Source organism: Desarmillaria tabescens, assembly GCF_030435595.1.
Source record: "Desarmillaria tabescens strain CCBAS 213 chromosome Unknown EV420scaffold_145, whole genome shotgun sequence".
Taxonomy (NCBI): Eukaryota; Fungi; Basidiomycota; class Agaricomycetes; order Agaricales; family Physalacriaceae; genus Desarmillaria; species Desarmillaria tabescens.
The window spans coordinates 1-14,520 of NW_026848444.1; the positions used below are offsets into that span (position 1 = coordinate 1).

At 43.1% G+C, this 14,520-nt stretch overlaps 3 protein-coding genes across 3 annotated transcripts; 2 read left to right on the forward strand and 1 right to left on the reverse strand.

Moving 5' to 3' along the window:
- Positions 1 to 4,542: 4,542 nt before the first annotated feature.
- On the reverse strand, positions 4,543 to 5,292 carry EV420DRAFT_1653059 (uncharacterized protein; the record flags this gene model as incomplete). Its single annotated transcript, XM_060478704.1, has 3 exons — positions 4,543 to 4,689; positions 4,741 to 4,992; positions 5,044 to 5,292. 3 exons carry the CDS (start codon positions 5,290 to 5,292, stop codon positions 4,543 to 4,545), a joined length of 648 nt encoding a protein of 215 aa, XP_060322031.1.
- Positions 5,293 to 7,141: 1,849 nt separating this feature from the next.
- Positions 7,142 to 8,112, forward strand: EV420DRAFT_1487907 (uncharacterized protein; the record flags this gene model as incomplete). The annotated part of the gene is made up of 3 exons (XM_060470581.1): positions 7,142 to 7,370; positions 7,422 to 7,616; positions 7,844 to 8,112. The coding sequence occupies 3 exons, from the start codon at positions 7,142 to 7,144 to the stop codon at positions 8,110 to 8,112; spliced, it is 693 nt and encodes a 230-aa protein (XP_060322032.1).
- Positions 8,113 to 8,697: 585 nt separating this feature from the next.
- Positions 8,698 to 9,294, forward strand: EV420DRAFT_1623587 (uncharacterized protein; the record flags this gene model as incomplete). Its single annotated transcript, XM_060475953.1, has 2 exons — positions 8,698 to 9,012; positions 9,145 to 9,294. The coding sequence occupies 2 exons, from the start codon at positions 8,698 to 8,700 to the stop codon at positions 9,292 to 9,294; spliced, it is 465 nt and encodes a 154-aa protein (XP_060322033.1).
- Between the last annotated feature and the right edge of the window lie 5,226 nt (positions 9,295 to 14,520).

A 14,520-nucleotide genomic window follows, 5' to 3' on the forward strand; every position in this document is an offset into this window, starting at 1 on the left:
CCAATTGCCACCTCGAGACAAGAAAACCCTGGTTTCGCTAGAAGAAGTCGAAGACGAGGAAGCCTATCTGCGGTCCGACATCCCGATCACACCACCCAAGGGGAAGTCTTCTGTGACCCCCGAGCCCGAGCTAGCACCAGAAGCCAAAAAGGCCATTCTCGATATGTATTATGAACCTTTTGGGATGCACTGGACTCGCCGAGCATTGCGACTCGCTAAAGATGAATCAGCCGCATTCTCTGCCTTAAAGCAGTGGGTGCACCCTCGTAGGCTTGGGGAAGTAACGATCGAGCTGTGGGATTCGCTCAAAGAACAGGCAGAGACGGCGAAGGAGGCCAGGGACAGATGGGAGTGGATGGAGGATCTAAAGAAGCCACCATGTATATACGAGGGAGAAAGGGGCACAATGTATCCATTAACGTACAATTGGAGACTTTGGACACCCGAGATATGTTCACCCTTAAGGCGCTTGTAGACAGCAGGGCTATGGGAAGTTCTATTGACCGCACCTGGGTCCAAGAACACGGGATTAACCTTAAAAAGGTGGCCCGTCCCATTCCGGTCTATAATGCCAACAGCACAAGAAACAAGGGGGGCGACATCACCGAGTATGCCGAAGTGCGATTATGAATCGGGGACCACGTGGAAAGGATCGAGTTAGCCATGGTGGACTTGGGTACCATGCCTCTTTTCCTGGGGCATGACTGGCTACAGAGGCATAATCCGCTTATCGACTGGGATACAGGAGCCGTAACCTTGGCCCGCTGTACCTGTCGCAAAATCCCGTTTCACTTACCTGACACGGATCCGTCAGCGCGTTGGGATGAATACGAAGAAGGGGATACCATCTTGGTAGTAGATTTTGAACAGGCCTTTCACGTACGGGCCATGGGAACTAAAGCCAATGAGTTAGCCACCCAGGCTCATGCGAAGAAAGCTACCAAATCTTTCGAGGAGATTGTGCCAGAGGAGTATCGAGATTTTAAAGACGTCTTCGATAAGGAAAGCTTCGATGAACTCCCCCTGCGTAAACCCTGGGATCACGCCATTGAGCTGATCCCCAATGCCAACGCCAACCTAGACTGCAAGGTCTACCCTCTCAATCCAGCGGAGCAAGAAGAACTGGATAAATTCCTCGACGAAAACCTATCCACCGGTCGCATCCAGGCTTCGAAATCCCCGATGGCATCGCCTTTCTTCTTTGTCAAGAAAAAGGACGGAAAGCTTCACCCGGTACAGGACTACCGAAAATTGAACGAGATGACTATCAAGAATCGATACCCTCTACCGCTCATTGGAGAGTTAATGGACAGGCTGAAGAAAGCCAAGTACTTCACCAAGTTGGATGTGAGGTGGGGCTACAATAATGTCAGGATCAAGCAAGGCGACGAATGGAAGGCAGCGTTCCGTACCAATTGCAGGCTGTACGAGCCGTTAGTAATGTTCTTCGGACTCACGAACTCCCCCGCTACCTTCCAGTGGATGATGAATGACATTTTTAAAGATCTCATCACCACGGGAGAGGTATCCATCTACTTGGACGATATCCTAATTGCCTCCAAGACTAAAGCAGAGCACAAGCACATTGTATGAAAAGTACTGGAGAGGCTTCGGGAGAATAACCTTTTTCTCAAAGCCGAAAAATGCGAGTTCGAGGTTGAGGAGATGGAGTACCTAGGGGTAATCATCAGTGAGGGGAGGATCCGAATGGACCCAGTAAAGATCGCCAGACTATTGGACTGGCCTGTTCCTCGGAAGAAACAAGAGTTGCAGTCCTTCCTTGGATTTTGCAATTTCTATCGGAGGTTCATATGTGACTATAGTAAGCACATTAAACCCTTGACTTCGCTTACAGGGAAGGTCGAATGGAAATGGGGAGAGGCCCAACAAAAGGTGTTTGAAAAGCTCAAAGAATTGTTTCGCGAAGATGTGGTGCTGGCCATACCGCTAGATGAAGGGAAATTCCGAGTGGAAGCGGATTCCAGTGAGGGAGCCATCGGGGCCATACTATCTCAGTGGCAGGACGGAAAGTGGCGACCGGTGGCTTTTATCTCCAAAGCCCTATCCGTTACCGAGCGCAACTATGAAATTTATGACAAGGAATTACTCGCCATCATGATTGCGTTGGAAGAATGGCACCAATACCTCTTGGGAGCTCGAGAGGACTTCAAAATATGGACCGATCATTCCAACCTGCAGTACTTCCGCAAACCACAAAAGTTAAACCATAGACAAGCGCAATGGGTGACTGAACTGGCGGAGTACCAATTTACGCTTCATCATAAACCTGGAGCACAGAATCACAAGGCGGATCTACTATCCAGGTGAGCCGACCACGACCAGGGCAAGGGGGATAACAAGGATGTAGTCATCCTAAAAGCTGAACATTTCTGGGCCCTGATCATGCCCACAGAAGAAGAGTTACACAAGAGGATCAAGTTAGCCACCCACGACCCCCGTAAATGGGATCGAGGTATTTTGGATTCCCTCAACCATGAAAAGGGAGTTTCCCGAGACCAAGAAATGCTTTGGTATGACAGCCGCATTTATGTTCCTCTGGACCGACGACTATGAGGGGAGGTCATAGCGTTACAACATGACCACGTGACAGCTGGACATCCTGGGATAGAGAAAACCAAAGAACTCATCCTTAGGGATTATTGGTGGCCTCGAATGCACCGGGAGGTGGAAGCATACGTCAAAGGGTGTGAAGTCTGTCAACAAACTAAGGCGGACCGCCATCCGAAGAAAGCCCCCCCTCCATCCAAATGAGGTGCCGACAAAACCATGGACCCATATCTCAGTCGACATGATCACCAAACTTCCCAATTCGAAGGGGTTCGATTCCATTCTGGTCATAGTCGACAGATTTTCTAAAACGATCATCCCAATCGCATGCACAGAGGAACTTACCTCCCTCGCTTTCGCTAAAATCCTGCAAGATCACGTCTATGTACCGTATGGCGTAATGCCAGAAAATATTTTGGATAGGGGAGCAATTTTCATGTCCAAGTTTATGAAGGAGTTCTATGCTCTTATACAGGTCGCAGGTAACCCCTCCACTGCGTATCATCCCCAGACGGATGGGCAGACCGAGCAAGTTAACCAAGAGATCGAGAAGTACCTCAAGATGTTCGTAAACTACCGACAGGATGACTGGAGCAAGTGGTTACCGCTAGCTGCATTCACTCACAACAATCGAACACATTCGGCGACGGGCTTCTCCCCGTATAAGGTAGTCTTTGGGAGGGATGGACAAGTCATTAAAACCACCCAATGTCCCGATGTCATCCCAGCCGCATCAAAGTTGGTTCAGGGTATTCAAGAAGTACAGGAGAAGGCAAAAGAATCATTGGAACGAACGGCCAAATCCATGAAAAGGGCCTACGACAGGCATAAGGACCAAGCAGTGGAATACCAAGTCGGTGACAAGGTATGGTTGGATTCTACCAACCTAAACCTTCCTCGACCCACCAAGAAACTTGGAGATCGACGTGTAGGACCTTTCACCGTCGTAGCCAAAAAGGGGGCCTCCGCTTATGAACTCAAACTCCCAATAGGTTGGAAGATTCATAACCGGTTCAATGAGTCCCTCTTGACCCCCTACCATGCTCCCAAGTTTCCCAATCAACCACATCCTGAAAGACCACCACCAGAATTGATTGACAATGAAGAAGAATATGAAATTGAGGAAATTGTGGAACAAAGAGACAAGGTCATTGGTCGCGGACGTACCCATCGCACAATAACTGAATACCTGGTCAAATGGAAAGGGTACCCAATGGAAGAAAACTCGTGGGTCAAACGCTCAAATATGGCAAACGCAGAAGCCCTAGTCAACGAATACGAGGTGAAAGTCCAGCAAATAAAAGGAAAGATCGAAAGGGCTGACGAGGGGCTATCGTACAACAGCGAAACCCAACAAGACTCTTATCCCTCTTCCCCTTCTTTGCAATTAATTGACTTGGTAGCCCAAAATTGGCACCCAGCATTTAACCCTGAACTAGAACCTGACTTCTTATGGAACAAATGGCCCATTGTCACCACAGATGAAGCTGACGGAGAACTGGTGATAGAGGAAGAGGACACCGAGGAAGAGGTAAACCTCCAAAACCTCCAATGAATTCATGAAAACTGGAATGCAGACGACGAAGATGAGGACGATGATATTCCATTGTTCTACTCTGAATCCAAACATTCCTCTTCAGACAGCGATGAGTGGGAATCTGAGGACTCATTTGGGACGAACGAGTCTTAGAGAGGGGGTAATGTTATGGTTTATTCATTTTTCTTCATTTTACTCAGCTCGATTACTCATATGCGATCACTACGGACAGTTTCTCATGTACTATTATTAGTGTATCCAAAGTGTATTTAAGTAGAGCCTCAGCTGGTCTAAACCCCAGCTTCGGCTAAGATCTAATCTACCTAACTCATAGCTCCGCGTTTTGAGACTATCTAAGTCCTCGATCGACTTCATACCTCTCCTTTGACCTCTAAGAGCATCGCCCACCGAAGTGCAAGTGGCGATCCTTAGTTGATCTAAGTCGAGTATAGTTGGTTGTTGACACAATCCCCTATGGCACTGGACCCAAATTCTACTCTGAAAACCTGTGTGCCGACATTCTCCTCACAGAATTCCTCGAAGGTTTCAACTTCCCAGACAAAGGCACTATCATGGCTTTCTACCTGGTAGAATCAAAAGAAGAAAAGAAAGCAAGGAAGAAAGATGAAGGCCACAACAGGAAGAGCACCTTCGACAAACCATGGCCGCTCATCATCACAGGCATTTCCGAAGATTTCATCAGATACTTGCTGTGGCACCAAAGTTTTGCCATCCCCTCTTGTATAGTTTGGAACTTCATCCCCTTCAATCCCAAAGCTCTTGCCTGGGTTATTGTGGCTTTCCAAGGAAACATTGTCTGCAACAATGCCTTCCTCATAGCTGAAGCCCTGGCCTGTCTTAAACTGGCAGCATGGCATGATATTCCCCTGCAAAACCTCGTCAAATGCATCACCCAATCACAGGGGAATTTCAGAAACCCAGTCAAGCTCACCATCAGGATGACTCAGTTCTGACGTCTCCTCTACATCGAGACGAAGAATCTCGATAATGATAAGGGACCAGTGCTTATGCTCATGGGTGAACCTATCACTGATGACCTTGATCTTCATTGGGTGCTCACAGCCTACATCCGACAACTCAAAGTTCATGTAAACTATCAACAGCTTTTGAATGTGGACAAGATTATTGGCTGCAACTGGTGCAAGAATCAAAGCCATCCAAGCCATGCTTGCCTCTTCCCAGAGGTCGACTCAGCATAGTATGGCCCCACCACCAAGGAACTCTGACTCTGAATGATGAAATCAGAAACCCCCAAAGACCCAGGCCAGAAATGAAAGGAGGGTAATGAGAAGTCAGGTGGTCATTCCAAACATGGAAGGAACTACAATGATGGTTGAAAAGTAGTCGGGCATGGTAAAAAGCAGTAGTCTGCTTACCATTTAAATGCCACTTAATGTAACCTTTTGCTTTCAATAGAGATACTTTACCTCCACTTGTTTGATCTCGGTGAGCCTCAAGCTCAGAAAAGCAGAACCAGGGGTGAGACTGGAAAAGATGAAAAGTCTGTTAAAGCCATCTAACATTCATCAAAGCATCTTCCTGTTCTGATTACTGACAGCTTAGTGGAGGCAAGTTGGACTGCTGAATGGGGAGGGGTGATACAACTGTCTCTAAACAGGACCTAATGGAGTCTACACTGCTTGTTATGCCTTCCCTCTCACTAGGGGAGATATGTTCAAGCAGATTCATCTAGCATACAAGTGGTTTGGCCATCCCATATGTGAACTAACAGTGCTATTAACAGTTTGGATAATAGGATTACAGCAAACAATATTGTGAGTGGTTATGGTATCGGTCTCACTCTACCCAGTCGAGGCTCTGACATACCCACTGGTTATCCCTCTATGCAAGATGGTAGTGCAAGTAGCGACAGTGGGGAACCAGCATCAGAATTCCTGGAGAATAGTGTGGTTGACCTAATGTTGCATGGTCCTCCAGACAGTGATAGGAATATGCCAGCTGCCTCTCAAACCTCATTATGTGCAGGCACAAGAGAAACCATGCAAGTCTGCATTGGTAAGAGTCAATGACATATATGTCGAAGACACCAGCTGAGCTTCTCAGCAAACTCACATGACTCAAGTCCTCCCATAGATGAGACCCCAAACAGCGAGAGTGGCCATGCCATGAACCAAGTAGTGAGAGAGCCATACTCTCAAATGAATGGGTTTACAAATGCTACAAGCAACATGCCTATGCAGCCACCACAGTTAAGCAACTCCCAGGAGAGTACCCCCCCCATAACACATTCCCAAACAACAGACAAGAGAGAAGAGCGAATCACAAAAAGGAAACCAAAGCAGGCATCATGATCTCTTGCTAAACATCAATGGGTTTGGCTGCTTGGGGTCTGGTGAAAGCATCCAAAATAGTAAATGGAGCCATATAAACTAACTCCTTAGGATGTCAAGAACTGGCATTTTGATTGTTTCGGAAGCTCACTTGACAGAATGTAGAAGGGATGAACTGGAGAATCTCTTCATGTGTAGGATGAAAATCCACTTTACAGCAGATCCTGAAAATCCAACAAGAAAAGGAGGAGTTGCAATAGTAGTTAAGAAACAGCTCACACTATGGCACCACATTAAAACAAAAGTCATTATTCCAGGAAGAGCCCTGTTAATGAAGACAAGATGGTATCATGAAAAAGAGATTACAATACTGGGTATATATGGCCCCAATGTGAAATGAGGTGATGCTAAAGACAGCACAACATTCTTTGAAACCTTGTACAACTTTTTTGATGCCAACTGTAACTGGTGGCCAGATTACATGAGGGGCAATATGAACTTTGTGGAAAATGCGATTGATTGCTTACCAATGCATAACGATCATTCTGATGTCTTGACAGCGTTTGACAACCGCAAGCAACTCCTCAGTCTAAGAGACAGCTGGCAAAGCACATTCCCAGACAAAAAATACTTTTTATTTAGCTGCACAAAGAGTGTGCAATCCTCAGATACGAATGAGATAGTCCAAAACACATACCAGTCATATATTGACTGAATTTATGTGATGGACAACCTCTTTGAACATGCTAGACAGTGGAGAATACACCCAGTTGGTATCATAGGAGTAGACCACAAGATGGTATCCATGCAAATCGCTCATGAGGAAGCTCTGCTCATTGGAAAGGGCAGGTGGGCATGCCCTGATTTTGTCCTAAAAGACCGTCAACTGTCCATCAAAGTCAAGGAACTTGGACTGAACGCTCAACAGGAAATTGACACGATAAGACGAGCAGGTAGAATTCAAGATATGAATCCTTAGAGAACGTATCATAAATTCATCACAGAGGCAATGAATCAAGCTAAAGAAAGAGAACAAATAATTAAAGCCCAGAACCAGTTGAAAGAATCAACCCTCAGCAAAGCCATTGATGCCACCTCTAAGGACCAGTCACTGAGCAACATGGAAAGATCCAATAAACTGGGCAAACTTAAGTCAGAACTTAAGAGCCTAAAACAGGATGGGCATAAAAATTCAGCAGGTTCATCACAGCAAAGAACCGCTTAGAAGGGGAGACAGTATCGAAATACTATTTCCAAGTGAATAAGGAATCTAAGCCAAGAGACATTATACATGCTCTTGAAATTCCCAATCCACTGAGGAACCAGACTCAGTAAAGCCTAAATGGGAGCACCAATAACCTATTAGAATCAGCTCCTTTGCTAGAAACTGAGCCAGTATATGAAAAACATTCACCACTAATGGCAGAAATGATGAAAGACTTCCATGGGAACACTCTGCAGTATGAAGGTTTGGATGTCGACAAGGAAACAAGAGCCACCACGATTCAAACTATCCTTGACAAAATAAAGGCATCATCTACAAAAGAGAATAAGGAAAACCTTATAAAGAAACTGGACCATGATCAGATAGTAAAACCCCTATGGATATCTAAGAATGATTCTGTCCCAGGGATAAATGATGCAACCAATAAGTTCTTTAAAGTTCTCAATAACAGATACATGGAAGATAAGTGAAAGAACCTGCCAGCCTTTGATATTGTAGGTCTACTGACCTCAGTCTTTAATGATATGGAGGAATTTGGTATAGATAAATCGACCAGTTTCACGGATGGGTGGATGTGCCCAATATACAAAAAGAACAACTAAAATAAGATGTCAAACTATTGGCCCATCACTATTAAATTCAGAATATAAACTACTCACAAAGGCCCTATCAATCAAACTAGTCACCTCAGCCCCACAATTGATCCATAAAAGCCAGGCTGGATTTATTCCAGGATGACAGATAACAAACCAGACTAAACTCATCTGCATGATCTTGACTATGCTAACCTCATCCAGAAGAATGGAATGATTGTCACACTTGACCAAGAGAAAGCGTATGACAAAATCTGTCATGATTATCTATGGAAAGTGCTGGAAGCTTTCCAAATTCCAGCCCCTTTCATTGCAATGGTGAAGTCTTTATATGAATATGCACAAACAAGGGTCATGGTAAATGGCTACCTCAGCTCACCTTTCAAAGTCACCTGAGGGGTATGTCAAGGAGACCCCCTGTCCTGCCTCCTATTGAATCTCACTATCGAGCCTCTGGCTAAGATGCTAAGATGCTCAGATCTAAAAGGTCTGACAGTCTCAGGGTCAGAAGAAAGACTGATCGCCAACCTTTTTGCAGATAACACAACCACCTTCCTTGATGAGAATGATGACTTCAATGACCTCATGTGCCTACTGGATACCTGGTGCCTTGCTAGTGGAGCCTGTTTCAACGTTACGAAAACCCAAATCATCCCGATTGGTAGCAAAGATTTTCGTCTGAAGCTAAGCACCTGCTGGAAAGCAAAGGATAACTTTAATGAAATACTGAGAAACATCCACATTGTTAAAGAAAAAGAGGCCATCCAAATTCTGGGTGTGTGGTTTGGAAATAACATCCTAGAAGATATGGGTGAGGCTGCCAATGACTGTCTGAATTATGATTCGGCGACCGGGGACTGAAGAATGTGACAATTTCCAGCAGTCAAGGTTCTTATCAATCTTCTCTAGGACTGGAGCCCATGCCAATATCTTACTGTGGTGCAGGGCATGCCAAAACATGTAAAGGACAAACTCAAGAAACAAATATGGAAGTTCATTTGGGAAGGAAAAACAAAAAACCTAGTTGATTTTGAGACATTGAAGGCCTCAAGGAGCTAAGGAGGCCTAGACATACTTGATCTCCATGCTTGGAACAAAGCAATAGAAGCAATGTGGGTCAAATCACTACTTGCCAGGGAACAACCTACCTGGGCTTATTTCGTGCATGATATTCTTGCCTGTGCAGCATTAAACGCAGAAAAAAACATCAGCCCTGGAGTAAAACTGAATATCTTCCTTCAATCATTTGGAGCAAAAAGATCTGAGCTACCTTGTGACATTCAAAGAATATATGATATTGCAAAGAAGATAGGCATTTGAGCAGAAGGCATAGCCTTCTCCAGGAAAATACTGCATTACTGACCTATCTGGTTCCACTCAGAAGTGGACCCTAGAATCCACCTCCTGACTCGATCAGCGACGAGTACCTGCCTTCATGAGAACCATAAGCTACACCTGGTAGGGGAAGCAGAAGAAATCTCCTACCTCATTGATGACCCTAACTACTCATGCTCCAAACGAGGCCCAAGATGTCAGTGCTTTATCTGCACTGCAATGTCAGAGAACCTGAGATGCATCTGCCCAAACGCATGTATCCTATGAGTGAAGGAACTGATGGACACTCTGCCTCCGAAGTGGGACCCTAGATTTATGCTCCTGGAAGATTATGAGGAGGCTCCCCAAATTCTTAAAGAAGGCTACAAATTTGATCAAAGAATCACAACCCATGGCACATTAGCTGACATGTTCTGAATATTCACAGAAGACAAAACATGCAATATCTTACCAGACATGAGAATGTTCTCTCCAAATGGTGAAGTGATAACTGCTGCAACTGATGGCTCCTGCATTCACAATGGGATGGCAAATGCAAGGGCAGGCACAGGCATTTTCATTGAGGGAGAAAACAAGATAGAAATAGTGCTAAGAGTTTGTCACAAATTCACCCCTATTTTTGCTTTAGTCATTTGCTTCATGTCATTCTTCCTCGATCGTCATCTTATTCTCATCATCACTTCCATCCGGCTCATCCGTAACCCATGCTAATACTCCTGCATCACACAATAACTTCCATCATGGTATCTTTGCTCTGATCAATCAACAGTTGCTTCCGCATCACTTGATCCCTGATTCACAGTGGACGAGCTCAGACATTCTTACTCAGGCAGAGTCTTGGCCACAAGGGCACAGTTCCCCCAGAGTCTTCCTTGTCTAGCTGGCCACTCACCATTGGGTAGTTCTTGCACTGGCATATTGCCATTGGCCATATCGCACTTGTTCTCTATCATGGAACCATAGTAGTACAGTTATTATTAATGCACCAAACTTGTATTTAAGTAGTAGCCTGCACTGTGGTTAAACCTCAGCTTTGGCTAAAGTCATATACTCCCAACTTTTACCTGAACTCCAAGTTCCGTGACTGATTCAGTCCTGACTACTTAACTTGGTCTGCATCGCTACCTTTGTTTCACTTCACCAAAGTGCGAGTGACAAACTAAGGCTCGACCTTGCCAATCCAAGTTGGTGCTTGACAGTTTCAGTCATCTGAGCTTGGGATCCAGATCATGAAGAAGGCCAGAGAAGACAGTTTGAATGTAGACATTAACTTTCCAGAGATGGTAAAGTTGGACCAGTATTTTAAGAGGATTTAAGTACAACTTTAATATATTTTCCAATCAAATGTTTGAAACATCTAATTATATCAAGTTCTTAACAACATATGACAATTATAAAGAAGTATTTGTTTTAGTGAAGTATTCAAAAAAAAGTGATCTAGCTCCTGGTTTATTTCACTGTTATATTCCCTCTTCCTTCTATTCTGAAAAGCAGCACTGTGAGACCCTCTTGTCCTGATGATGATTTACATCATAATGTTCTTGATACCTAGCAGTACTTTTGTAGAACTGGAAGTGCAATGAATCTTCCAAGGAAGTATCACTAATACAAATAGGACATTATTGTCTTCTATGGTTTTCTGCCTCATGATTGACCCACAATTTTCAAAAGAAATCAATAAAAGTGTAAAATAGAAAAATTTGTAACTCACCTGAGAATGCTCAGTCTTCTAGCTGATTACTCTAATGTCATCTCTCCAGAAGACACCTTCACAATGCTGTTGGGATCACATTTCAGATCCATCTTCTCTGCCAACTCTTTTGCTGCTGCCTCTTCTCTCTCTCTTGCAATCTCACTTTCTTGTTTTGACTCCTCCTGAAGCATAGTGACAAAAATGGAGGGAAGACTAATAGGCTTGTTAGTCTCTTCTTGGTGAGATTCATATGTCATAAGACTCTTGCCTTTGAGATCTTCTGTATAAGTTGCTGAAATCCTTTGCTGGTAGTGGTCACCACAAACAGAACAAAGTAGCTGAGTGTATTGCCCTTGAACATGCTTGTATACATCTCCACAAATGCATATGTGTTCATTGTGATCTTCAGGGACATCAGCAGTGAAATCATCCTTGATATCAGTATCAGTGACTGTCAAATGGTCCACAATCATGCTCAGGCAAACATCTTTAATGAAATGCATCTCCTCATTCTTTTTCCAAGTACCAACCAGAGTTGGCTAATATAAAATGTTAGATGCTGCATAATACCCTATAATAAGTTTTACTTGCCAAGATAAGAGTCCAGTCTACAGATGAGGCTTTAATATGCTTCACTAGAAACTTCTAGACTGTATAAAGTGATTAAAGATGAGGATGGGACTTGACAGTATCTTCCAATGACAGACACTTCATATATTTAGTGTTTTTACTGGCAAAACATTAGACTATGAATATAATAGAGAGAATCAAGGCATACCTTCTGTGCAATGCTGGAGCATTTGTATAGGTGGTTTCTCAAGCCTGCTCAGTCACTCCTTCCATGACAGCCCCAACTAAATCAAGAGTTTGCACTGCATTGGAATAACACTTACTCAGAGTATCTGAATTAACCTGATGATGAAGCATACCTTTGGCCATTTCACTTCCAAAGAGAATATGTAGCAAAGCTGCAAGTCCTCTCTAGAAGCAGTATAGCACCACACCTTCCAGAACCCCTGTAGCTGTTTTCAGTTTTGAGCCACAGAAATAACAGTATCACTTGCCACTCAGATCACAGGAGTAACCAATAAATCAAAGACTCCATGTTGCAGTTTATTATGCTTTTCCTTTTATCTCATCTTATCTTCAGTGCCTATCTAACACCCTTGTATTGTAGTTCTATTATTAGTATACTCAAACATGTATTTAAGCAGCCTCAGCTGTGACCTTAAGCCCCAGCTTTGGCTAAGATTATATATATCCAACTCTAGCTTCTTTCCTTATGACTATCTAAGTTTCTCACCAATTACTCATGGCACAGTGCCTACATTGTATCTGGACTATTGAATGCATGTAGCAGGTTTTTATTTGACATTTTTTGTCAAGTTGATGCATTATATGGTGTTCAACATAATACAAAGCCCTGATTAGTGTCAGATTATATCATATGTGATAATATTAATACTCACAGAAAACTTTAACTGTTTATTCTTATAATGACTATTCCTGCAGAAGGATCCTGGATGACAGCCAGTCATCAGCATCAGTGTCTAGAGAAAAATATGTCAAAGAATCTAAATTATATCAGACAAGTTGATAAGTATAATAGAGATTCATACCTGATTTATTGTTATTTCTGATTGAGGACTAGCCAGTATATGAAATGATTTCTCTATTAGTATGCACAGTTTAGCAGGATCCCAGTATTGTTTAGGGCATCCACTCTTAGGGAGATCATATGTTTCTATCAGATATTTACAATGCTTTGTATCCTGTTAGCTAAAATCTCCAAAACAAAACACAAAAGCTCACTTGTTCTAAGTGATCTGTTCAGGTGCTTGTCAGCTCTTAGGTTGCATCTTTACAGAAGTTTATAATCTGTGGTTTATGTTAGCAATGATGAAAGTAAGGAGAGGGTAGACTCACTAGACCAAGAACATCATTGCAAAGGGTGCACAAAGAAATACTACTCATTCTAACACCTTTCTTGTAGCTGCTAGAGTGTGATGCTATAATGCAACTGGTGAAAAACATCATCATCTAATCTGAAAATCATGTCAATATACATCTAATAAGAAAGAGAAGCACATATCTATTATATGGTCCAAATCAAAAATGCAATCTTGATAAAGATGCCACATAGCAGTGTCCTCATGAAAGTCAATCATACAGTTGTACACTTTGAGCTGATGTTGAAAGGTAGAAGGTGTTCAGAACAAGACCGCATTGGAAATCTCACTCATCTCCAGCAACATCTTCATAACAGAGACATTGGCCAGAAAATTGCAGAAAAACTCTTATTGTTCAGCATGGTTTTGGCGACCAGGGGCAGTAGCCATAGGGATAGAAAGAGGGTGTAGTAAAAGCATCAATTTCAATGGTATTTATATATGAGCACATACATATGTTTTTCTTCTTGTGAATGTTCATCTTTGTAATTGTCATAGTCTCATCTTTTCCCATTCTCCTCACTGCTAATATCTGTATTTCTTTTCTTCTCTCTGTCTCTCTCCATGCATGATGTTTGATTCAACTTAATGGTCAGCTCTTGTAGACATCCACCCCCTAGCAAAGGACTGCTTATGGTCTCATTTGGTATGTGTTTTCATTATTTGTGCAAAAATCACTTACATTTTTTAAGCTATGCAAAGATCTTTGATACCACAAGCCTCTGATAAGTTTTCTCACTCTCTGCCACCTCCCTTAACATTCACTGGCACACAGCTTCATCTGGCCCCACTGCAACCTCATCAGTGCTTGCTGATATGTCAGATCATTGCCATTGTGCTTTACAGGACCCACAGGCTATTTTGTCCCATCAAAAGGTGCTATTATTATCTTCCTGACATAGAGAAATATGAGTATCTTCTCAGAGATTCTACTCTCTTGTCTTAGCTTGTATGATTTCAGAATTTGAAATTTTGATAAAACACAAAATTGCAATTCAAACAACTCTGATCAAGTATGTTTTGTGCCTCTCTGCCTTTCTTCCTCTCACTTGTCTCCAATAGTCTTGACCAAGTCCAAATGTGAATAACCACCAGACTCAGATAGTCCTAGCAAAGCATGTAGTACTTTAGAGCTAAAAAACCAAGAGGCCAGCATTGAATACAACTCAGCAGAGCAGAATTTGGTGCCTGGAGTACATGAACTCTTTAAATCTTACCAGCTTTTATCTGAATATCTTGTAGACACCTGAAGAAGATGGGAGTACTCATAGCTCTTCTATTATTGCCTAATTTAGATCTCTGTCTCAA